This window comes from Erythrolamprus reginae, chromosome 2 (assembly GCF_031021105.1).
Source record: "Erythrolamprus reginae isolate rEryReg1 chromosome 2, rEryReg1.hap1, whole genome shotgun sequence".
Classification (NCBI taxonomy): Eukaryota; Metazoa; Chordata; class Lepidosauria; order Squamata; family Dipsadidae; genus Erythrolamprus; species Erythrolamprus reginae.
Window position 1 is genome coordinate 253,158,311 of NC_091951.1, and position 25,750 is coordinate 253,184,060.

The 25,750-nt window shown below is 39.8% G+C and overlaps 1 protein-coding gene across 1 annotated transcript; it reads left to right on the forward strand.

The window, feature by feature from the left end:
* The first annotated feature begins 267 nt into the window (after positions 1–267).
* On the forward strand, positions 268–24,388 carry LOC139159571 (SUN domain-containing protein 3-like). Its single transcript, XM_070736880.1, has 11 exons — positions 268–285; positions 755–922; positions 1,527–1,616; positions 2,730–2,853; positions 14,039–14,081; positions 15,899–16,055; positions 18,019–18,103; positions 18,684–18,793; positions 21,014–21,181; positions 22,896–22,985; positions 24,099–24,388. Exons 1-11 carry the CDS (start codon positions 268–270, stop codon positions 24,255–24,257), a joined length of 1,212 nt encoding a protein of 403 aa, XP_070592981.1. The 3' UTR covers positions 24,258–24,388.
* The last annotated feature ends 1,362 nt before the right edge of the window (positions 24,389–25,750 follow it).

The following is a 25,750-nucleotide window of genomic DNA, read 5'->3' on the forward strand; positions in this document are numbered from 1 at the left end:
GACACCCACTGGAAGAATGAAAAGGCCCACCATCACTCAAGTTTGTGAGTGGGTGAAACCGTCATGGCAAGCCGTGAAGGATGAAACGGTTGTAAGTTCCTTCAAGAAATGTGGCATCAGTAATGCCTTGGATGGTTCAGAGAATGATGTCCTTTATGAAGACCCTGACACCAGTGATAGTGAGCCACTGAGCGTGACAAGTTCGGACAGTTGTGAGGAATTTTTGGGATTTCGCAATGACTAGAGACCTTATCTTTTACAGTAATGATGGTTCTTAATGCTGCTGTTGGCTATTGTTCATGTTAAGTTATTCTGTTATTGTAATAAATATTTTAGCCCACTTTTTGGCTCAAAATATTTTTTTTCTATTTTCCTCCTCTAAAATCTTGGTGCGTCTTATCAACAGGTGCGTCTTATAGAGCGAAAAATACGGTAATTTTGTCACACATTCACAATAAAGTTCACCCTACTCCTGGAGAAACCCCAGTAATTATTGTACTCACACATCAAATCAATCTGCAAGACCTGAATTCATTTTTTTAATTGCTTTTTAACAATTTTAAGATACCCACAACATAAAACAAGTGTATAGTGAAAAGTGCCCACCACCCGACAAGCATACATACCCCACCACCAAATTGGGGGTGTCTCTTGTATAAACCATTTTAACCCCAGAGCAATGCATCTATTTACATATTATAGAGTGATTCCAATTTTGAGCATTTTATTTATGTGAATGGTCTCCTGTTTGTAGCCGGATGTTTACCCTGGAAACTGCTGGGCATTCTCAGGATCTGAAGGCCAAGTAGTAATTAAGCTGCCTGAAAAAGTCCGACTCACAGCCATTACAGTTCAGCACATCTCTAAAGCAATAGCTTTTTCGGAAGGAATCACAAGCGCCTTAAAAGATTTCTTGGTTTATGTGAGTACAATACTGTTTTAACTTATCGTATATCTTACCTCTAAGGTTCATTAAAAGAACTGCAATTTAGGAAGCACCAAGGCTACTATGCCCTTGATATTGAGCTGAAATAGGATATGGAGCCATTCTGGTATCGAGGTTAAGATGAAGGATTAGAAATCAGTGCTCCGAGTTCTATTTCTCCCTTTAGTATAAAAGCCAGCAGAGTTTAGGCCAGTCATTCTCCCTCAGACCAATTCATCTCTCAAAGTTCTTGGGGAAAAATGGGAGGTGGGAGCATTATGAACATATAGCAATGAGCTGCCAAAATGTTTACTGCCACACTGTGGGCATGGTTTATTTTGTGGGTGTGGCTTGCCTGCCATGTGACCAGGTGGGAGTAGCTTGACAATCATGTGACCACTCTCCGTAGCTCTCTGCCCGTTTCATATAAAATAATTCCACTCACCATTAAAAGGTTGCCTGCTTGTCAAGACTCAAAATTCTTTTTTGGGGGGTTTCTGCATTGACCTGACTTTGTTGGCCAAGAACTGCTTCCAGGTTGTCCTTCTGGGCTGCTGCATCATTCAACTCTTCTACACTGATTCCCTCCTTTTAATTTTAGGGGCTAAATGATGAAACAAAAGAGGAGATCCTGCTGGGAACATTCATGTATGATACCGAGAAGGAATTAATTCAGACATTCCAGCTGAAGGTAAACTAGAAATGGGAGAAGTGGGGTAGAGGTAAAACTAAAGTAGGATAGAGTAAAACCGAAGGGGCTGTGTCAGAGGGAGTTGTTTGGAAAGAATCTCTCCAATTTCTGCCCCATCTACTAAAAATCAGACAACTTTTAATTCAGTACTTTAAGGAGTGGATTAGGCCAGAGCTGGAAAACCAGAGCTCCTCCTGAGGAAATAGAGTTTAGATAATCTGTGGCACTATACAGATAGTCCCCGACTTACAACAGTTCACTTAATGGCTGTTCTAAGTTTCAGTAGCATTGAAGAAAGTGATTTATGACCATTTTTTCACACGTGTAACCATTGCAGCACCCCTATTTGTACACTTGACACCTGACTCACATTTTGGACAGCTGCAGTGTCTCGGGGTCCATGTGATTAACTTTTGCAACCTTCTAACAAGCAAAGTCAATGGGGAAACCAGATTCAATTAACAATTTGTTAAGTAACAATGTATTTCTAATGAAACAAATGTGGCAAGAAAAGTCGTAAAATGGGGCAAAACTCACTTAGCAAAGGTCTCACTCAGCAACATAAATTTTGAGCTCAATTGGGGTCATATGTTGAGGACTATATATATTGATGGGAGCTAATGGGACATAGCAAAACAAAAAACAAAACCCCCCCACCATAAATCTTCTTTCTGATGAATAACAATCCCAAAGCAGTTATATCAGCATTTGGGAAACTGGTCTACAGATTTATTTTATTTATTTATTTGATTTTTATGACTCCCTTCTCCTTAGACTCAGGGCAGCTTACAACATGTTAGCAATAGCACTTTTTAACAGAGCCAGCATATTGCCCCCATAATCCAGGTCCTCATTTTACCCACCTTGGAAGGATGGAAACCTGAGTCAACCTTGAGCCGGTGATGAGATTTGAACCGCTGACCTACAGATCTACAATCAGCTTCAGTGGCCTGCAGTACAGCATTCTACCTGCTGCGCCACCCCGGCTCTTGTATATAGATATACAGTATAGGCTTTGCACTCTTCTATTAAACCGATAGAGCCATTCAAGAGGATGACTTCATCTCGATTGCTTTTTATTATGATTGTTCTTTTCCCTCATCTACATTTCAGAATGAACAAGAGAAGGCGTTCCAGTATGTAAAGATAAAAGTGGAGAGCAACTGGGGAAATCCAGAGTACACTTGCATTTATCGAATCAGGGTGCATGGAAGGATGGCCAATATAAACCATTTGGGCAAGAAAGTGGATGAAATCTCCCAAGATAAATAAAGAAAAACAGGAATATGAACATTTATACTGAGCAAGTGTAAAAAACACCTAGAACTTGCTCCAGATTTTCCCACCAGGGGAAAATGGGAAAGAAAACATGAGGATATACTAATGATGTTGAGTTATTTGACTAACAGGTTTCAGTTTGATTTCAGTTGAAAATTCAGTTAGAATTGTTGTTAAAGTAGTGGTTGTTAAACTAATGTAGTTGTTAAACTAATGTTGATTTCAGTTGAAAATTCAGTTAGAATTGTTGTTAAAGTAATGTAGTTGTTAAAGTAACGTAGTTGTTAAAGTAATGTACAGTAATACCTCATGATACGAACTTAATTGGTGCAAGGAGGAGGTTCGTAAGACGAAAGGTTCGTAAGACGAAACATTGTTTCCCATAGGAAACAATGTAAAGTCAATTAATCCGTGCAACAAGAACAAAAAACCGCAAAAAAACGCTGCCGCCCAGCTGTCACCTTTTAAAACAGCCTGGGGGCTTCGGCGTTGGGAGGCTGCTGAGAAGCCCCCCGGCTGTTTTAAAAGGTGACAGCTGGGCGGCGGGGCTTCTCAGCAAAAGTTCGGGTTTGGGAGGCTGCTTTGAGGAGGCGGGGAAGCCTCTTGCAGCAGCTGCCACAGCCGCCGGCTTCCCCGCCGCTCGCCCGCCGGGGATGCTGACCTGCTGCCTCGCGGGGAAGCCGGGCAAGAGCGATCTTCTGCCGGCCATGGGCGAGTGGCGGGGAGTCGCCCATGGCCGGCAGAAGATCACTCTTGCCCTGCTTCTCCGCGAGGCAGCAGGTTAGCAAGAGCGATCTTCTGCCGGCCATGGGCGACTCCCCGCCGCTCGCCCATAGCCGGCAGAAGATCGCTCTTGCCCGGCTTGCCGACGAGGCTTCCCCCATCCTTGCCTGCCGCCCGCCCGTCCAGAATGCTGACCTGATGCCTCGCGGGGAAGCCGGGCAAGAGCGATCTTCTGCCGGCCATGGGCGAGCGGCGGGGAGTCGCCCATGGCCGGCAGAAGATCGCTCTTGCCCGGCTTCACCGCGAGGCATCAGGTCAGCAAGAGCGATCTTCTGCCGTCCATGGGTGGCTCCCTGCCGCTCGCATTGGGGTGGGGGGGGCCTGTCAGGACACCCCCCCACCCCAGCACTTTGCATCCCACCGGCTAAGAGCAATCGGGCAGCAGCTTCTGCCGGACACGGGTAATGAGCGGGACAGAGAAGCGGGGAGAATCAGAAGGCTCCTTTGGTGGCTGGAGGCTGCCTGGCTTTGTGTTTTTGGCTGGGGGAGGAAGCAGTAGGACCTTCCTAACTCCCTCCCCCCCCAGCCAAAACCCCAAAGCCTGTTTGCTGCCACACGATTTAGCCAGGACAGGAGCGAAGTGACGTGGAGGAATGGGGAGCTGAAACCGGGCGGTTTCAGCTTTCCATCCATCCACGTCACTTCGCCGCTAAATCGTGTGGCAGCAAACATGCTTTGGGGGTTTGGCTGGGGGGGAGGGAGTTAGGAAGGTCCTACTTCTTCTCCCCCCCAGCCAAATCCCCAAAGCATGTTTGCTGCCACACGATTTAGCGCATAAGGGACGTGAAGGGATGGAAAGCTGAAACAGACCGGTTTCAGCTTTCCATCCATCCACGTCACTTCGCCGCTAAATCGTGTGGCAGCAAACATGCTTTGGGGGTTTGGCTGGGGGGGAGGGAGTTAGGAAGGTCCTACTTATTCTCCCCCCCCAGCCAAATCCCCAAAGCATGTTTGCTGCCACACGATTTAGCGGCGAAGGGACGTGAAGGGATGGAAAGCTGAAACAGCCCGGTTTCAGCTTTCCATCCATCCACGTCACTTCGCCGCTAAATCGTGTGGCAGCAAACATGCTTTGGGGGTTTGGTTGGGGGGGAGGGAGTTAGGAAGGTCCTACTTCTCCCCCCCAGCCAAACCCCCAAAGCATGTTTGCTGCCACACGATTTAGCGGCAAAGTGACGTGAAGCGATGGAAAGCTGAAACCGCCCGGTTTCAGCTCCCCATTCCTCCACGTCACTTCGCTCCTGTCCTGGCTAAATCGTGTGGCAGCAAACAGGCTTTTGGGTTTTGGCTGGGGAGGAGAAGTAGGACTTTCCAGCAGCCTCCGAATGCCGAACGCGTAGGTTCGGGTGTGTTCGGCTTCGGGAGGCTGCTGGAAAGCCGCCCGGCTGTTTTAAAAGGTGACCGCCGGGCTGGGGGGCTTCCCAGCAACCTCCCGAACCCCGAACCTGGGTTCGGGGGGGTGCTGGCAAGCCCCCCAGGCAGGCTGCGACCTTTTAAAACAGCCGCGCCGCTTCCCATCTGTCTCCTGAAGCCGAACGTGGAAGTTCGGCTTTGCCGTTCGGCTTCAGAAGACAGATGGGAAGCGGCGTGGCTGTTTTAAAAGGTCGCAGCCTGCCAGGGGGGCTTGCCAGCAGCCCCCCGAATCCGGGTTCGGGGTTCGGGGGGGTGCTGGGAAGCCCCCCAGGCCGGCTGCGACCTTTTAAAACAGCCGCGCCGCTTTCCATCTGTCTCCTGAAGCCGAACACGGAAGTTCGGCTTTGCCGTTCGGCTTCAGGAGACAGCTGGGAAGCGGCGCGGCTGTTTTAAAACGTCGCAGCCGGCCTGGGGGGCTTCCAAGCACCCCCCGAACCTGGGTTCGGGGTTCGGGGGGGTGCTGGTTCGTAACTCAAAAAAAGTTCGTAAGAAGAGGCAAAAATTTTCTGAACCCCGGGTTCGTATCACGAGTTGTTCGTAAGACGAGGGGTTCATATCTTGAGGTATCACTGTAGTTGTTAAAGTAATGTGTAGTTGTGAAACTAATGTGAGTAGCATGAGTAGATTCTGTGCAATCTCTCAAAAAGATGAGGTGACTGGAGGTGATCTCCCAATAAAATATTTCAGTTCAGATTATAGCATAGAGGCAAATGTACAGAGATATTAAAAGTTCAAATAAATGAGTCATATTTCCTACAAAAATTACCTTAATGTGGAAGACTAATAATACACACAATAAGTATCACTGTATCAAGAAATGGGGTAAATATCCATGTAGTTATAAAATTATGCCTTAATGAATCACTCTGTTGACTGAAAAATAATATGTATAAAGAAAAGCAGTGTCATGAAATGTTAAGGAGCTTTCAACTAAGGCTCACCCTCCATAGATTTGTACACACTGAACAACCTTTCAGCTTTAAATTTACAGGTAACTCGAAAAACATTTCAATAACAAAAATATACTTTCCACTCAGTTGATGAGCCTGGTGTAGTGTTGGCTATCTTGTTTAACATGTTCCAAGCCGTGCAATCCTTCTATGGGTCAATAAATCCTTTTTAGGAAGAAAATTATTTGAAAAGATAAATATAAGGCCAATGATTCCAACAGGCAAATTAGTTGTTAAAGAAAGTTAGCTTACCAGAACCAGAAGAATTTGTCTGCTTTCACCTTAATTCCACATATCTTTTTCCTTTAGGGAAAATAAATCAGAAAAGGTTAGCATTGTGGCTATATGTGTCATACTCATGTGATGGGCATTGCCCAACCAGATGGCCGGGTTCCATAATGTGATAGGATAAAGGTGAAGCCAATAATCCAAGACTTAAAACTGTCCAGTTCATTCCTATTTATTCCAGGCTGTACATGTATTATAATGCTTTCACTTCTGGCCTGCTAAATTGCCTGAGAGAATCATTTTAGCTCGACCTCCTTTACTTAGCCCTTTAAAAGAATCTTTCACACTCTCACTGGTACAAAGAAAAGGGTAATGAAACATCTGCAAGAAAGCAGAAAGTTCTGAGAATCCAAGGGCCCCTCAGAGCTGACTTCACGTTTCGGATGGGGACAGCTCAGGTATCCTGATATCATAATTAATACAGCCCAATAAGTGCAACACATAATTTTATATGTTTTGTGCCTATATTATATACAATTACTTTATTAGGAATCACTAATATTAAGATTAGGAATACTAATCATTGAGGGGCATGCATAAGCGCACCAGTGTGCCTACCGTCTCTGTCCCTAATGGTCCCTTTTATTCATATCCATTTCATGTATTCATAATTATGTTTTTATATCTGTTATCTAATACAGAGGTCTCCAACCTTGGCAACTTTAAGCCTGGAAGACTTCAACTCCCACAATTGCCCAGCCAGCAAAGCAAAGAAAAATTGCCCAGCCAGCAAAGCAACCTGGGCTGGGGAATTCTAGGAGTTGAAGTCCGCCAGGCTTAAGGTTACGAAGGTTGGAGACCCCTGATCTCATGCATTCTTGATGAAATAAAAAATAAATTAATTAATAACTCTTGCATATAGAAAAGGCATTCAAGGTAATCCTTTCTCGCAATCCTTTTGTAAGGTCCGGATATTTATATAATTATTACTATCCAAATAATTATCTTCAAAAGCAATAAGCGTTCAGAGCTAATTCTTCCTTTTTATATCAGAAACTTACTTTGTATTCACTGAGGATTCCTTTTCAACTGTCTCTTTAACTCTGTCTTCCTTTAATTGAGAACTTTGCATTTTTATTTTCAGTTCAACCACTTCAGTACTTATTCTCTAGATAGTTATTGGCTACCTATTTATTCCTACATTCTGCGCCCACTATTCCTACCCACTGAATTCTTTGCTCCATGAAATTTACAGATGGGTATGCTGTACAGACATGCACAAAGACCGCCAAACATAGGTTTCGGATTCCAACATTGATTTGCTCCTTTATTGATTATAATTCCCATGTTTCCATTGTTACAAGGAACCCCATATGAGTGTTACAGTTTTATTCATAATTCAAATGGTTGGCTTTTTTTGCCAGTTTCTGTCATTTTTTGATTTGTGTCAGTAAAAAAAAAAAGTCCAATCAAATGAATGGATTTGTTTAATGACCATAATTTTCAGAAATTACAAATTGAATTTACAAATACATGCACAAACAATCCTTCTCTTCAAAATCTGGCATGGTTTAGCTCACAAGGATAGGAAGAGGAGAAAACAGAAAAACACAAAACTGGAAATGTCAGGTTGCTCAGCACTTATCCAGTGAGGATGGTTTATTTATGCAGATGAAATTCATAATCAATGGAAAAACACAAAAGAGATTTTTGAAAAGCTTCCATCCTTCACCCATCTAATTACTGTATATACTTGAGTATAAGTCGATATTTTGTGCTGAAAAATCCAACCTCGACTTATACTAGAGTCACTGACTTTCACTGACCTGAAAACTGTCCCAAAGTTCCACAGTTCCGATGTGAAAGGCAGGGAGGAAAGAAACCTCATGGCTGGCAACAGGAGGTTTTTTTTCTTTCTGCTCTTGCTACCCCTGAGCTGCCTGATTGGCAGCAGGCTGAACCAATCATAGCTCCTTCTCTACACAGAAAGGAGGCACTGAGAAAGCTATCTGATTGGCAGCAAGCTGTACCAATCACAGCTCCTCCTCTACAGGAAGCACTGGGGGAAGGGGCGGGAGAGTTGAAGAGACTTTCAGAAGGAAGGAACCATTGATTTCTCTTCTGATCAAGCCAGCAATGCTATTTTACAAGTAAATAAAATGTACAAGTAAAATGTAAGTTACCCATTTAAATTTGATTAACAGGATAGGTTATTTTGTAAGAAAATGTTGCTTAAAGTGGGGATAACACTGTGTAATTAAACTTTTTCTTCCAACTATACTTATCCTACCCAAGCGGATTGTTAATGCTGACTTTTTTAAAACAATAGAAAGGTTAGGATAATATAATAGTATGGATTTGTCATTAATCATTTGTTCTACATAATTAATATGAATAGATTTACCTTTTTTTTAAGAGTATGGTTTCTCCTTATGCAAGATAAATATCATGTAGAAGAAAGATTTTACAGATAATGATTGAGTAACCCCCAATTGTTATTTACTGATCTATTGATATAGTAATAATGATTTTAACTTATGAAATACGTTTTAAATGGAAAATCTGAATATTTATCACATGGAAGTTTGATTTAAGCAATTGTTTTGAAAGAATATATGAAATCCCAATTATTAAGAAAATTATAATGATATTGTAATGAAGATTAAGATAACAGGTTTTAAGATTAAGATAACATTCCTAAATATATTTTAAGAGGTTTTTGGAATTTTTTAAAAAAGAAAGATTTTGGAAGGGGAGGAAGAAAGATGCAATAAATAAAAAACATTTTAGAAGGGAAAAAGTTATATAATATAATAATAACAACAGGGTTGGAAGGGACCTTGGAGGTCTTCTGGTCTAATCCCTTGCCTAGGCAGGAAACCCTACACTACTTCAGACAAATGGGTATCCAACATCTTCTTAAAAACTTCCAGTGTTGGAGCATTCATAACTTTTGGTGGCAGGCTGTTCCACAGATTCATTGTTCCAACTGTCAGGAATTTTCTCCTTATTTCTAAGTTGCTTCTCTCCTTGTTTAGTTTCCACCCATTGCTTCTTGTTCTGCCCTCAGGTGCTTTGGAGAATAGGTTGACTCTTTCTTCTTTGTGGCAAACTCTGAGATATTGGAAGAATGCTATCATGTCTCCCATGGTCCCTTTTTTCATTAAATTAGATATACCCAGTTCTTGCAACCGTTCTTCATATGTTTTTTTATTCTCCTACAAAAACAATTTTAAGAAGCTTCAATAGAAGAATATTCCATTTTTGTAAGTTACCAGTAGCCACTGTATTTTCCACCCTGGACTTATATTCGAGTCAATAAGTTTTCCCAGTTTTTGTGGCAAAAGTAGGTGCCTCTGCTTATAATCGGGTCGACTTATACTCGAGTATATACGGTAGTTTCATTTTGTAAAAAAAATAAAAGGGAAGTCATCAAAGCATCTTTCTAGAGAGCAAAGAATGAAAGGAATAAGGAATAATTGGGTGTGAATGATTAATAAACATGAACTTACAGCCTTCATTATTACTTTCTAAAGACAGACCATATACTTGCCACAATTTCTTTAGCGGTTTTATCTTAAAATTTATATGTTGTTTGGAACATATAATTATTGCACCTACCCAAAGTATATATTTAACTAATAGTTAATTTTACATGTTTTAAGTTGATATTCATGATTCTATACAGAAGTGCAACTTTTAATATTGACAATCCATTGTTTGCTGTAATTTGGGCTGCTGGGATGTATATCAGTTCTGGCTATGATTCTAACATATTTTTGGAGTACAAAACACACCCTTTTGCCCCGAAAAGAGGATGAAAAAGTTGGTGCATCTTATACACTGAATATAGCCATTTTTGCTGTCCCTAAGCCCAGCTCCAGTGTCCCATTTTTGCCTGTTTTTTTGCAAAAATGGGACAGAGGGTCTGGGAAGCCTGCGGAGCTCCTGGTGCTGGGGGATGGCAAAACTGCCCCCATATTTGCAAAAAAAAATAGACCATTTTCCACCCATTCTTTTGCAAAAATGGGGTGGGAAAATGGCGCAGAAAGCTTGCAAAGAGCTCCTAGGGATTGGGGAGGAGACAAAAATGCCCCATTTGGTGGGAAAATGGGTGGAAAATGACCCGATTTTTGCAAAAACAGCATTTTTGCCATCCCCCAGCACCTAAGAATTTCCTGCAGGCTTCCAGGACCCTTCGCCCACCCCATTTTTGCAGGAAAACGGGCAAAAAACCAGCCCGTTTTTCACAAAAACGGGGGTAATTTTACCTTCTAATTACCCCATTTGCAGCAACATGACTGGAGGAGGAATTCTGGGAGTTGAAGTCCACAAGTCTTAAAGCTGTCAAGTTTGAAGTTTGTAAAAAGGGTACATGTTTGTAAAAAGTATTCTGCTACATTCTGCTGGTATTTTATTAAATAATATATTACTATACCATTTGGTTCAGAATACTTTTTTCCTTGTTTTCCACCTCTAAAATCTAGATGCGTCTTATACCCTTGTGTGTCTTATACTCCGAAAAATACAGTAATATTAAACAACACCTATATTCAAGAGTTGTTCCAAAGCATTTATTTACTACCCCATGCATTCAAGTGTTATATTTAATAATATCACCCAATTTCTTTCAAATTTCATGAGCAAATGTCATCTCTGAATTTTGTTACACATTGCCCTTCTCTATGTTAAATGAACTACTGTGTTTTCTGAGTTGAAATCTGCAATATTTACTAATTTAAAATATCTGGCCCTTCATTAATTCACCCAAGGCTAAGGAAGAACATGTACTATACTCCATGGAAATCGTGCTACAGCATTTTATAACATTTGCTTATTATATATGAGTGCAATCTTAATTCTAGTAAAATATTTAAGGACAAGCATTTCATTATCTCTGTTTTCATTATACTTTCTAATGCCTCTTTATTAAGATACAGATTTCATTGCATTTAAAGTGCAATACCTACATTGCTTATTAGAACAAATTTTTTTCAAAGCCCATCATCCAAAGGCTGGGGCACCCCTGACTGCATTTTACTTTAAGCCCAATATTTGCCTTCAGCACCAAGACCGAGATGCATCGAAAACAATATTCTGCTTCTTCACCAATTCTATATTCAGCAGTTTATTTTTCAGAAAAAAATGTACTTTTGTTGCTATTGTTCAACATCTAGGACCATAGTACCAATATTACCAATTTACTACAGATTGCTAAAAGGTTTTTCATTGAGTCCTGCTTAGCATGACATTTAACCCTCAAAGTGAAGAATAGGCATTGCCCCACAAAGACTGTTCTAGCACTATACAATGTCACTGAACTACTACTATGGCAATATGAAATTGGCCTTATTAGGGATATATTGCCTCAGCAATGGCAGGATGTTGTCCTAAGGCTGTGGTGGTGAAGCATTAGGTAGCACGCAGGAGGTTTCTAGATTTTTAATTAATTTAATTTAATTTAATTAATTTAATTAATTTAATTTAATTGGATTAAGATATTGTGTATTGTATATTTTATATGTTGTGAGCCAGACTGACTACAAGCATAGACATGATGCTGTGGCACAGATGATCCACTGGAACCTGTGCCGGAACTACCATTTACCAGTGGCAAAGAACTAGTGGGATCATAAGCCCAAAAAAGTGGTCGAAAATGAGCAAGCAAAACTACTGTGGGACTTCCGACTTCAGACTGACCGAATTCTGAAGCATAACACACCAGACACCCTGATTGTGGAGAAAAAGAAAGTATGGATCATCGACATCGCAATCCCAGGGGACAGAAAATTGAGGAAAAGCAGCTAGAGAAATTAGTGAAATACGAAGATCTAAAAATCAAGCTGCAATGACTCTGGCATAAGCCAGCGAAAGTGGTCCCAGTGGTACTTGGCACGCTGGGCGCAGTGCCAAAGCATCTCAGCGGATATTTGAAAACCATCGGAATTGACAAAATCTCCATCTGTCAATTGCAAAAGGCCGCTTTACTGGGATCGGCAAACATAATTTGCCACTACATCACGCAGGCCTAGATGCTTGGGAAGCGCCCGACTGGTGATGAAATACGAAATCCAGCATAGTGATCTCGTTTGCTGTGTTGTATCGACATAATAATAATAATAATAATAATAATAATAATAATAATAATAATAATAATATCTGCCAGCACGCAAGCTGTTTCCCTACAGCATGCTGTCCCTGCCAGCCAGCTGATTTTTGGTTCATGCGGAGGCTCTAGGAAGGCATTTTCAACCTCTAGTAACATCCGAACTTGACAGCTTGCTTGGGTTTGATATAGCAATTAAAATGCCGGCTTAGAAACCAGGAGACACTGAGTTCTAGTCCTGCCTTAACCTTGAAAGTTAGCTGGGTGATCTTGGTCCAGTCACACACACTCACCTTAACTCGCTTCAGATTGTTATTGTGGGAAAAATAAGAGGAAGAAGGTATGTTGGGATATTTTGTAAAATATATATATATAATGGAAAGTAGGATACAAACAAGCAAACATAAATTAAAATGTATTGGCTCTACCAGAGGGTATGGGATAAGCACAAGGCAATGAGGATAGGTAACCAAATGAATAGAATAGAATAGAATTTTTATTGGCCAAGTGTGATTGGACACACAAGGAATTTGTCTTGGTGCATATGCTCTCAGCGTACATAAAATAAAATATACATTTGTCAAGAATCATATGGTACAACACTTAATGATTGTCATAGGGGTCAAATAAGCAATGAAGAAGCAATATTAATAAAAATCTTAGGATATAAGCAACAAGTTACAGTCATACAGTCAACATGGGAGGAAATGGGTGAAAGGAATGATGAGAAAAACTAGTAGAATAGAAGTGCAGATTTAGTAGAAAGTCTGACAGTGTTGAGGGAATTATTTGTTTAGTAGAGTGATGGCGTTCGGAAAAAAACTGTTCTTGTGTCTAGTTGTCTTGGTGTGCAGTGCTCTGTAGCGACGTTTTGAGGGTAGGAGTTGAAACAATTTGTGTCCAGGATGTGAGGGGTCAGTAAATATTTTCCCCGCCTTCTTTTTGACTCGTGCAGTATACAGGTCCTTAATGGAAGGCAGTTTGGCAGCAATTGTTTTTTCTGCAGTTCTGATTATCCTCTGAAGTCTGTGTCGATCCTGTTGGGTTGCAGCACCAAACCAGACAGTTATAGAGGTGCAGATGACAGACTCAATGATTCCACTGTAGAACTGTATCAGCAGCTCCTTGGGCAGTTTGGGCTTCCTGAGCTGGCGCAGAAAGAACATTCTTTGTTGTGCTTTTTTGATGATGTTTTTGATGTTAGATGACCATTTTAGGTCTTGAGATATAATAGAACCTGGAAATTTGAAGGTCTCTACTGTTGATACTGTGTTGTTTAGTATTGTGAGAGGTGGAAGGGTGGAAGGGTTTCTCTTAAAGTCTACCACCATTTCTACGGTTTTGATGTTGTAAAGATAAATGTGGTTATTGATTCCAAAGTTAGTTTTTCATCATCTATGTAATGGTAAATTCTCACTATCTGAGGCAATCACTAAATGATAAGATTATAATTTACTGCATAATTCTGGCTGGGTAGGTATGGAATTGAATTTAAGTCAAGAAGCATATACTGTGTGTGTGTGTGTGTGTGTGTGAGTGTGTGTATATATATGTTATATATATTCTAAAATGGTCATAAATTAACTACAGTTAACTATGATTGAGGTCCATGTTACAAATTGTTTATATAAAAGTTGAATCATATATGTTTTTTTCCTTCCAAGAGGAACTAGCAAAAGTGAATGAAACTGAGCTGAACAATCTCTGGTAAGGCTATTATACATCCCTCCAAAATATTTTAAAGAAAAAGACTTTACTCATTAATTAAATGTATAAACTGCTTAAATCTATCTCATGACTCTGGGAAATTTACAAAATACAATAGTTAAAAACAAGAATGCACACAAGTTTGTTTTTTTTTAAAAAAAAAGTCTGGAAATCGTCACCCAATAAACCAAAACATTGGAAAGAGGCCCCTCTCCCTTCAAACCTAAGATATGGAAGAAAAGTTATGGTTTAAAGGAAAAGAACTGTACAAATCTTGGGGAATGTGGCTTATTGAAATGCAGCCAGGCTTAGAACTACAGGAACTAAGACAGGGCTGCCCAACCTTGGCAAATTTCCAGAATTCCCCAGCCAGGCATGCCTTGGTCTAGGAATGTAAGCCTCAAGCTTCATTATCTCATGTACATTAGGGTTAAGATAATAGGTTGTCCAATCCCATCCTTGGCCTACACCAGGGGTAGGCAAAATTGGCTCTTCTATGACTTGTGGACTTCAACTCCCAGAATGCCTGAGCCAATCATGCTAGCTCAGGAATTCTGGGAGTTGAAGTCCACATGTCATAGAAGGGCCAACTTTGCCTATTCCTGGCCTACACCAATCACTTTGGAGGCAATCTTAAGACTGAAAACACATTGGAAGTCCTCTCTGGATAAATATGCATTTGCTTTTGGTTAGAGACTACAGTGCAACATTCTTTCACACTCAAGGAGAAAATATTTAAGCTGCAATTCTATCCACCTTTCTGTGGAAGTAAGTTCCCCTGAATTAAAAAAGATTAATTCCTGACTATATTTAGGGCAGGGCTGTCAAACCCAAGGCCCATGGGCCACATCCGGCCCGTGGGGTGCTTAGATGTGGCCTGCGGGACTGCCCTGGAAACAGTAAAGATTGGCTTCTTGGTGCCTCTGCTGGCAGAAACAGCACTCGGGTGGGCCACATGCGGTGGCCGAGTTCTGCAGGAGGCCGTCACATCAAAAAAATGGAGCCTCCAGGGCCTCCACAGGTGCCACTGGTACATGCCCAGTATGCCCACGCCTACCTCCCCCCAAGATCAAACACAACCCAGATGCGCCCTCAATGAAATTGAGTTTGACATCCCTGGTTTACCGTATTGGGGTCAGGCATGCTTAATATCTCCCTTCTTGATTCTAATATCCTTCAGATTCGGGGGAAATGCCTTAATATACAGTTTTATGTAACCACAATAATTAGCTGGTGCATTGCAGGCCAAGGAATGGTCTGGAAAACAGTTATGATTACAGTCAGTCCTCAACTTACGACCACAATTGAGCCCAAATGTTTTTGTTGCTAAATGAGACATTTGTTAAGTGAATTTTGCCCCTGTTTACCACTATCTTACTATGCTGGTTAAGTGAAACTCTGCCTTTGTTAAGTTAATAGCATGGTTATTAAATGAATCTGGCTTCCCTAATTTACTTTGTCTGTAAAAAAGTTGCAAAAAGATGATCACAACACTGGGACTCTGCAACCGTCATAAATATGAATCAGTTGTCAAGCATCTGAATCTTTGTCATGTGACCATGGGGAGGCCGCAACAGTCCTAAATGTGAAAAATGGTCGGAAATCACTTTTTTCAGTGCCCCTGTAATTTCAGACTTATTAAATGAATGGTTGTAAGTCAAGGACCAGCTGTATTACACTAGTCTACAGAAAAAATCCAGGCAACACTAGATGGAAGCAACAATAGAAAGGGTTTGTATCCTTTTGCTTTGTCATTTAACAGTTTTTCAGAGTTTTGCATATAATCCTGACACCCATTTCCCCTCCTTTATTACAAGGAAATCTCAACATCTGCTGGAAGATCAATTCCATGAAATTCAGGACCTTAAGAACGAAATAGATCAAATGCATTCTGAGATCAGCAACCTCCATAAAGGCCGCCTGCAGTCCACCAAGCAAATCCTTCAGGAAAGTGACTTACCAGGAGAGAAGAAAGTAGGAAGCTGCAATTAATCTCAGAAATTCTCTGGTTTCAATCTTTCCAGATTATCATTTTCTTTTGCACATCTATTAGCTACCATAGAATGTCATTTTTTCCCCTTTTACGAAACTGAAGTCTGTTAGTTGTTCTCATGCCCAGCCTCACTCGTACCAAATATGCTTAAAAAATACAGTAGGGAAAACATTGAACCATAGTGAGGGTTTCTTTCCTGATGCAAAAGGGTAAATTATAATTTCATACTGGGCACTAGTTTTCCATGTTGCATCCAGTTTTGGTCGCCACAATATCAACAAAATGTTGATAGCTCAGGTGTTTCACAGTGGAGGATATGGGGTCCCCCTCCTCCTGAAATTCATTACGACACAGAGCCGCAATGCAACCCTGGATCGTCTAGGCCACGGGTAGGCAAAGTTGGCTCTTATATGACATGTGGACTTCAACTCCCAGAATTCCTGAGCTAGCATGATTGACTCAGGAATTCTGGGAGTTGAAGTAAAAAAGTCATAGAAGAGACAACTTTGCTTACCCCTGGTCTAGGCTCCTTCTGGCCTCCCGGATGTCAGTTGCTTTTCCTGCAGAGCTGCCTGTGTTGGGGTGCCATGCCTCCCTGCCAGTCAGCTGAACTTTGGTGCACTGCTCCTGGGCTCATCAGCCTCCAGATTCCCAGCCCAGTTTGGAGGGGGAGAGGAGAGAAACAGATGGAGGCAATGAGAAAGAGTGGGGGGGGGGGGGGAGAGAGAAAGAGGGATGGAAAATAGAGGGAAGGAAAGAGAAATAGGCAGAGAAAGAGGGAGGGAGAAGCAGAGAGGGTAAGTGAGGGAGGGAAAGAGGAAGCGAAAAAAAAGAAAAAGATGCACAGAGAGAGGAAGAGAGGCAAGGAAAGAGAGAAAAGCAGAGAAGGGAAAGGAGAAAGAGAAATTATATTACATTTTTTTTCTTTTTTATTGTTATTGAGCATAATATTTCAAAAGCAGAAAAAATGAAGGGGCATAAAAGTGCATTTATCACATTTTTCGTAGAACAATTAGCTGAACTCTGCCTTTATCATTATTTTAGGTAGTAAAACCTCAGTATTCAGGTTAAATTGCCTTGTTGGCACTTTGCGACAAGTAAGTGGGTTTTGGCTTGCAGTCTCTAAAAGGTTCGCCACCACTGCCCTAGTCATAGGATTCCCACTGCTCATGATAGAGATGCTTATAATAAAAGGTGTTCTACTATGTTTTAAGTCTTTATGGTGAAGACAAAAAAATTACTCTTTTTTGAGAGTTGAGTGGTATAGAAATTAAATAAAATAGTAAATTATGGGATTATCCTTTACCAAAAGTTGTACATCTCCAACCTGCTACATGAGATAGTCTGTCTGGATCGATTGATGACTCTAAGAATTATTAAATCACCTCTCCTTTCTACATACTTTTCTTCTCCACAGAAGTTCCAGCCTTTATGTCTAAAATGCATGAGCATTGCATAGAGATTTCTGCACTGATATAAATTTTTGTCTTTTGACATTAGCCCCCAAATGCCCGTGTCCCAGGGCTGGCTATAGTGTATGCTTCATAGACATCATCTTTTCACATACTTAAATGACATATGAAAACATCTTAATGCTATCTAAAAGAATTGTGGTACACACTGTTTTAAGCACCAGCAACCATTCCTCCTTAGCTAAAATCTGATAGAAAAATATTATTAGATACCAGTTAATATTCCTTTATGGGCTATTCATTTGGGCACATTTATTTCCTGTCTTTACTCAGCAAACTTGAGAAACAAACCATTTGCCGAGTTGGCAAATTTTGGCTTTTTTGACATGATGCTTTATTGTCCATATTTGTGTATCTGTTGTTAACAGTTGGAATTAAGTCTATGGTTCTATTCATAACTTATGATGTCTAACGTATGTAACTGATATTTGTATAAACCATTTCTCTGATGCGTTTTTCTTCTCCTTTGCAGGAAATGATTGATATGCTCAATTTGGCTTTTAAGAAGATTTTTGAAGACGATATACAGAAGGCTGACTGGGCTCAAAAGTCAATAGGTAATGTCCTGAAAGATGGAATGGCCTTGGGTTTGCAACTCACAGCAGGAGTGTCTTTGCATAAACTGCGAGTTGTGCAGTAGTTACATCCAGTTCTGGATCTTGAGAACCTGGTTGCCCTTGAGAAGTATCTGAAAGCTTCGGTTGATTTAAATGTTTAATGGGCATCACATTTAAATCCCTGAACTGAAGCTTGGGGGGAAAAAAATAAGAAAGTGATTTGAAATCATATCTGACAGATTATTCTCTTTCTACACTAAACTCTACAAAAGATGAATTACTATTGGGTAATTACAGTATATATGAGTGAATTTAATTTCTGATGAAAAGTTTCTTTATATTTTATTCTGTACTTATTCTAGCCTTTATCAAAGTATCATCTATCTACATGGAGACTACGCGGGAACTAATATTGGGAAATTACATGTGAATGAATGTAATTTCTGATAAGAAATCTCTTTGTATTTTACTCTACCAATTCTAGACTTTAAAAAAAATCTGTCATAAGAAAATACATCTCAATGTTCACTAGAAATAGAAAACAACTTGAGGTTACATAATCATCTGTCTGTCTATCTAGGAGCCACAATCGATAAAGACAGGACATCTAAGAGTTTTGATTTTTTGCACCAGGAAAACTGTTGGTTTCCATTTATCTCTTCAGCCAACCCTCCTGAAACTATTTTACAGGTGCAGTATTTCTATGATTGCTATTAGTTAATTCAGAAGAATAGTACAATTTGTCAGCTAGAAAAATAGTACTGCCCCGAGTCCAGTTTCTATCTCATAACTATATACATGTCATTATTTTCTTCTGAATGTTTTCTTTAACTTCTCAATCTAGCCTACACTATAGCCCTTGGATTTCCTCCAGATCTTGTATTCCACATCGAAATGTTGATAAAATCTGACTTCATTTAATTTTAAGGAAAGCTCAGTGCTTTCCTTAAAATTAAAGGATGCACATATTTGTGAATGGCTCTGCAAACTTTCTCTGCAGTTCTTCAGGGCCTATTTTGTTCTGACTTGAAAATCTAACTGTTGCTTTTAATTGCATTAAACTAAGGCAGAGTTCAGAAGTTACAATAATATGATTTCGGTTGGTTTAGAGCAGGGAGAGGGAGGGTGAAGGACTACTAAATTTTTTACTACCACACTGTGGGCGTGGTTTATGCAGGATGCGCTACATTTTCTTTCAACATCTTTCAGTGCAAATTGGGTGCTCTAGGGTGGAGTTCGAATTTCGCTACTCCACTGCGTTCCCTCCCATCCGGGCAGTAGCCCAACCCTGGGGAGGGATGCACAAAACTCTCCAGCTCAAAAACAGAATATTCCAGAGAAGAACAAAATCTTCTCCTTTGTATGTTGTTTCTGAATGTATATCTGGAATAGTTTGTGAAGTTCTGAGTTGCTGTATTTAAGAAGACTTTAAATGATGGCAAAAGCTGTGATGACGCAGTAGTTAGAATGCAGGATTGCAGGGTAACTGCTCACTGCCAGAAATTCAATCCTGACCAGTTTAAAGTTGATTCAGTTTTCCTTCTTTCTGAAGTCGGTAAAATTGGGGGCTGCTAATTTTGTAAACATCTCAGAGAGTGCTGTAAAGAATGGTATATAAATCTAAGTACTATTGCTATTGCTATAGTGTAGACTGTTTCTCCTTATTTATGCTTTCTGGACGTTGGCTGCTGGTGATAAATGCTTGGTGATAAATACACACACACACACACACACACACACACAGAGAGTTCAAAAAGATAAAGGGAAAACTTAACACAATATAACTCCAAGTAAATCAAATTTCTGTGTAATCAAACTGTCCACTTGGGAAGCAACACTGATTGACAATCAATTTCACATGCTGTTGTGCACATTCAACTTTGTACAGAACAAAGTATTCAATGAGAATATTTCATTCATTCAGATCTAGGATGTGTTATTTGAGTGTTCCCTTTATTTTTTTTGAGCAATACACACACACAAACACACAGTAAGTTTATTAGTAAGGAGTATGCATAAGCAAACTATTGTGCCTACCATCCCTGTCTTATTGTCCTATTTGGCTGTCCCTACTTTACTTATGTTTGTGTTTATATCAATACCTGCTATTATTTACACGTTTTGATAAACAAACGCATAAATTTAAAAAATAAAATAAATCTGCAAACCTTCTGGGAATATTTCTTTAATCCCATCCATCCCTTTTCTCTTTTCTTTTCACCTTGTACTTTCCTCACTTTATGTAATCCTTTTTCCCAGTTCGTCATCCATTCCCTTCATTTCTAGTGGGATAAAAATAAAAATGTTGGAGATCCTGGTCCTTTCTTGCCCATCCTCTTCACTACTCCCCTCAATGAGATTAAAAGGCAGATAGACAGAAAGAGAATGAGAAAGAGGGAATGCCTCATTTACAAAGGAGGAATGAGGGAAGAATGACATTTTCCTGGTTTCAAATGATTGGAAAATTTACACTAGTTGGGATATTATTCTGGTTTAATTACAAAACTCTATTTACCCACTAATAGTTTACTTTGCTGGTGTATCTGACCTCTTAATAAGCCAGAGAAAACACAGATTAGAGGTCAGAAGTAATTTTGTCACACATTCACAATAAAGTTCACCCTACTCCTGGAGAAACCCCAGTAATTATTGTACTCACACATCAAATCAATCTGCAGGACCTGAATTCATTTTTTTAATTGATTTGTAACAATTTTAAGATACCAACAACATAAAACAAGTGTATAGTGAAAAGTGCCCACCACACGACAAGCATACATACCCCACCACCAAATTGGGGGTGTTTCTTGTATAAACCATTTTAACCCCAGAGCAATGTATCTCTTTCCATATTATAGAGTGATTCCAATTTTAAGCATTTTATTTATGTGAATGGTCTCCTGTTTGTAGCCGGATGTTTACCCTGGAAACTGCTGGGCATTCTCAGGATCTGAAGGCGAAGTCGTAATTAAGCTGCCTGAAAAAGTCCGACTCACAGCCGTTACAGCTCAGCACATCTCTAAAGCAATAGCTTTTTCGGAAGGAATCACAAGCGCCTTAAAAGATTTCTTGGTTTATGTGAGTACAATACTGTTTTAACTTATCTTATATCTTTCCTCTAAGGTTCATTAAAAGAACTGCAATTTAGGAAGCACCAAGGCTACTATGCCCTTGATATTGAGCTGAAATAGGATATGGAGCCATTCTGGTATCGAGGTTAAGATGAAGGATTAGAAATCAGTGCTCCGAGTTCTATTTCTCCCTTTAGTATAAAAGCCAGCAGAGTTTAGGCCAGTCATTCTCCCTCAGACCAATTCATCTCTTAAAGTTCCTGGGGGAAAATGGGAGGTGGGAGCATTATGAACATATAGCAATGAGCTGCCAAAATGTTTACTGCCACACTGTGGGCATGGTTTATTTTGTGGGTGTGGCTTGCCTGCCATGTGACCAGGTGGGAGTAGCTTGACAATCATGTGACCAGGGTGGCTTAAAGGTCACCGGGGTGGCTTAAAGGTCATGTGACTGGGTGGTAGTGGCTTGACAACTCTTTTTCTGTTGATTAAGTCACGTTATTTGAATAGCCACAAAAAGGACAAATGATAGACAGCATTATTTGTTGAGGAGCACAGTAACATTTTAAGGTTTTGTACTAAACCCTTAAGGTTCAGTATGATAACAGATTAGGCAAGTAGCTCAATTTTCTTTAATTGCTATAAAAGTTAAGTTCTAGATAATGATTAAAATGATTAAAGTGTTTATGGGTAAAACATACTATTTAATTATTTACTATTTTAAAAGCAATTAAGGATCATACTAAGGTACTAGAGAAGGAAGGACAATAAAAAAAATTATTAAGTATTCTATAAATAGTGCATGAACTTACAACTCCCACTTTGTCCCCCTCCCATGGGGGCCACAGCACATTATTGTGTACAGATCTTAAATTGTAACAAATAAAAGTAAGATACAAATTTAAGAAAAATATTAATTAATACCTTAATTTGGGATATGCAAGCTATTGCTCCCTTCAAAAAGCTCCTTTTGAAGGGATTGGTACATAATACACTGCCAAGTTCTCTGGACTGGCAACCTATCAGTAGAGGCTGGATAAACTAGCAATATTTGGAGTAATGAGCTAAATGGCCATTCCCCCTGTAGAATTCTAAGACAAGCAATTATGTACTTCCATAAGGTCCCATAATCTGGGACATTTCCTGCCTTCACTACAACCCCTGTACAGGATAGTGATTTGGAATACAATATGTGGGAGGAGGAGGATGAAATGGACAAAACCTTTGCCTGCTACTTCCAGGGAAAGTCAGAGTCCAGATCAGTACACCAGAGTTGCTGAAAATTAGCAGCATAGCTTTCTGACATAAGCCCTAACATAGGCATCTTAACATTCCTCTATATTCTCTTCTACTCTTTCTTAGATATATTTTACTATGAGTATATCCTCTATATAACCTACATCATGTATTTTACTATGTGTATACCCACTAAAACCCTCATTGTGTAGTGGACAAAATCAATCAATCAATCAATAAAATAAACATGTTAAAAACAATCTGGCAATCACCAGGGTGAAAAATCACACCACTCTCCATAGCTCTCTGCCCGTTTCATATAAAATAACTCCGCTCACCATTAAAAGATTGCCTGCTTGTCCTTTTTTTTTTTTTTTTTTTCTGCATTGACCTGACTTTCTTGGCCAAGAACTGCTTCCAGGTTGTCCTTCAGGGCTGCTGCAGCATTCAACTCTTCTACACTGATTCCCTCCTTTTAATTTTAGGGCCTAAATGATGAAACAAAAGAGGAGATCCTGCTGGGAACATTCATGTATGATACCGAGAAGGAATTAATTCAGACATTCCAGCTGAAGGTAAACTAGAAATGGGAGAAGTGGGGTAAAGGTAAAACTAAAGTAGGATAGAGTAAAACCGAAGGGGCTGTGTCAGAGGGAGTTGTTTTGAAAGAATCTCTCCTATTTCTGCCCCATCTACTAAAAATCAGACAACTTTTAATTCAGTACTTTAAGGAGTGGATTAGGCCAGAGCTGGAAAACTAGAGCTCCTCCTCAGGAAATATAGTTTAGATAATCTGTGGCACTATACAGATAGTCCCCGACTTACAACAGTTCACTTAATGGCTGTTCAAAGTTTCAGTAGCATTGAAGAAAGTGATTTATGACCATTTTATCACATGTGTAACCACTGCAGCACCCCTATTTGTACACTTGACACCTGACTCACATTTTGGACAGCTGAAGTGTCTCGGGGTCCATGTGATTAACTTTTGCAACCTTCTAACAAGCAAAGTCAATGGGGAAACCAGATTCAATTAACAATTTGTTAAGTAACAATGTATTTCTAATTAAACAAATGTGGCAAGAAAAGTCGTAAAATGGGGCAAAACTCACTTAGCAAAGTTCTCACTCAGTAACATAAATTTTGAGCTCAATTGGGGTCATATGTTGAGGACTATATATATTGATGGGAGCCAATGGGACATAGCAAAACAAAAAACAAAACCCCCCCACCATAAATCTTCTTTCTGATGAATAACAATCCCAAAGCAGTTATATCAGCATTTGGGAAACAGGTCTACAGATTTATTTTATTTATTTATTTGATTTTTATGCCACCCTTCTTCTTAGACTCAGGGCAGCTTACAACATGTTAGCAATAGCACTTTTCAACAGAGCCAGCATATTTTCCCCATAACCCAGGTCCTGATTTTACCCACCTTGGAAGGATGGAAGCCTGAGTCAACCTTGAGCCGGTGATGAGATTTGAACCGCTGACCTACAGATCTACAGTCAGCTTCAGTGGCCTGCAGTACAGCATTCTACCTGCTGCGCCACCCCGGCTCTTGTATATAGATATACAGTATAGGCTTTGCACTCTTCTATTAAACCGATAGAGCCATTCAAGAGGATGACTTCATCTCGATTGCTTTTTATTATGATTGTTCTTTTGCCTCATCTACATTTCAGAATGAACAAGAGAAGGCATTCCAGTATGTAAAGATCAAAGTGGAGAGCAACTGGGGAAATCCAGAGTACACTTGCATTTATCGAATCAGGGTGCATGGAAGGATGGCCAATATAAACCATTTGGCCAAGAAAGTGAATGAAATCTACCAAGATAAATAAAGAAAAGCAGGAATATGAACATTTATACTGAGCAAGTGTAAAAAGCACCTAGAACTTGCTCCAGCTTTTCCCACCAGGGGAAAATGGGAAATAAAACATGAGAATATATTAATAATGTTGAGTTATTTGACTAACAGGTTTCAGTTTGATTTCAGTTGAAAATTCAGTTAGAATTGTTGTTAAAATAGTAGTTGTTAAACTAATGTAATTGTTAAACTAATGTTGATTTCAGTTGAAAATTCAGTTAGAATTGTTGTTAAAGTAATGTAGTTGTTAAAATAATGTAGTTGTTAAAGTAATGTGTAGTTGTTAAACTAATGTGAGTAGCATGAGTAGATTCTGTCCAATCTCTCAAAAAGATGAGGTGACTGGAGGTAATCTCCCAATAAAATATTTCAGTTCAGATTATAGCATAGAGGCAAATGTACAGAGATATTAAAAGTTCAAATAAATGAGTCATATTTCCAACAAAAATTACCTTAATGTGAAAGACTAATAATACACACAATGAGTATCACTGTATCAAGAAATGGGGTAAATATACATGTAGTTATAAAATTATGTCTTAATGAATCACTCTGTTGACTGAAAAATAATATGTATCAAGAAAAGCAGTGTCATGAAATGTTAAGGAGCTTTCAACTAAGGCTCACCCTCCATAGATTTGTACACGCTGAACAACCTTTCAGCTTTAAATTTACAGGTAAGTCGAAAAACATTTCAATAACAAAAATATACTTTCCACTCAGTTGATGAGCCTGGTGTAGTGTTGGCTATCTTGTTTAACATGTTCCAAGCCACACAATCCTTCTATGGGTCAATAAATCCTTTTAGGAAGAAAATTATTTGAAAAGATAAATATAAGGACAATGATTCCAACAGGCAAATTAGTTGTTAAAGAAAGTTAGCTTACCAGAACCAGAAGAATTTGTCTGCTTTCACCTTAATTCCACATATCATTTTCCTTTAGGGAAAATAAATCAGAAAAGGTTAGCATTGTGGCTATATGTGTCATACTCATGTGGTGGGCATTGCCCAACCAGATGGCTGGGTTCCATAATGTGATAGGATAAAGGTGAAGCCAATAGTCCAAGACTTAAAACTGTCCAGTTCATTCCTATTTATTCCAGGCTGCACATGTATTATAATACCTTCCCGTGCATAACTCCCTAGATAAAATGAGATCTTTCAAAAGTCATAGATACATACATATTTCTTGTGCGAATGGATTTGTGAAGACAGGGAGAAGACATGAAAAGCGCCTGGGACGATGAGCAAATTATCAGCAAATGAATTATATGGGCTCCTCAGTTTGGGCTCAAGACAATGGAGAATATGTTAGCAGATGATGGGACGCCCCCAATCGCATGCTGATTGTCATTGGCTCTTTGCATTTTCTCCCACTCTCTGGAAATCAACCCAAATTTTGTCATTGGCTCCCAAGGAACAAAATTATTATCTAAATAGTTATTGGCTACCTATTTCTTCCTACC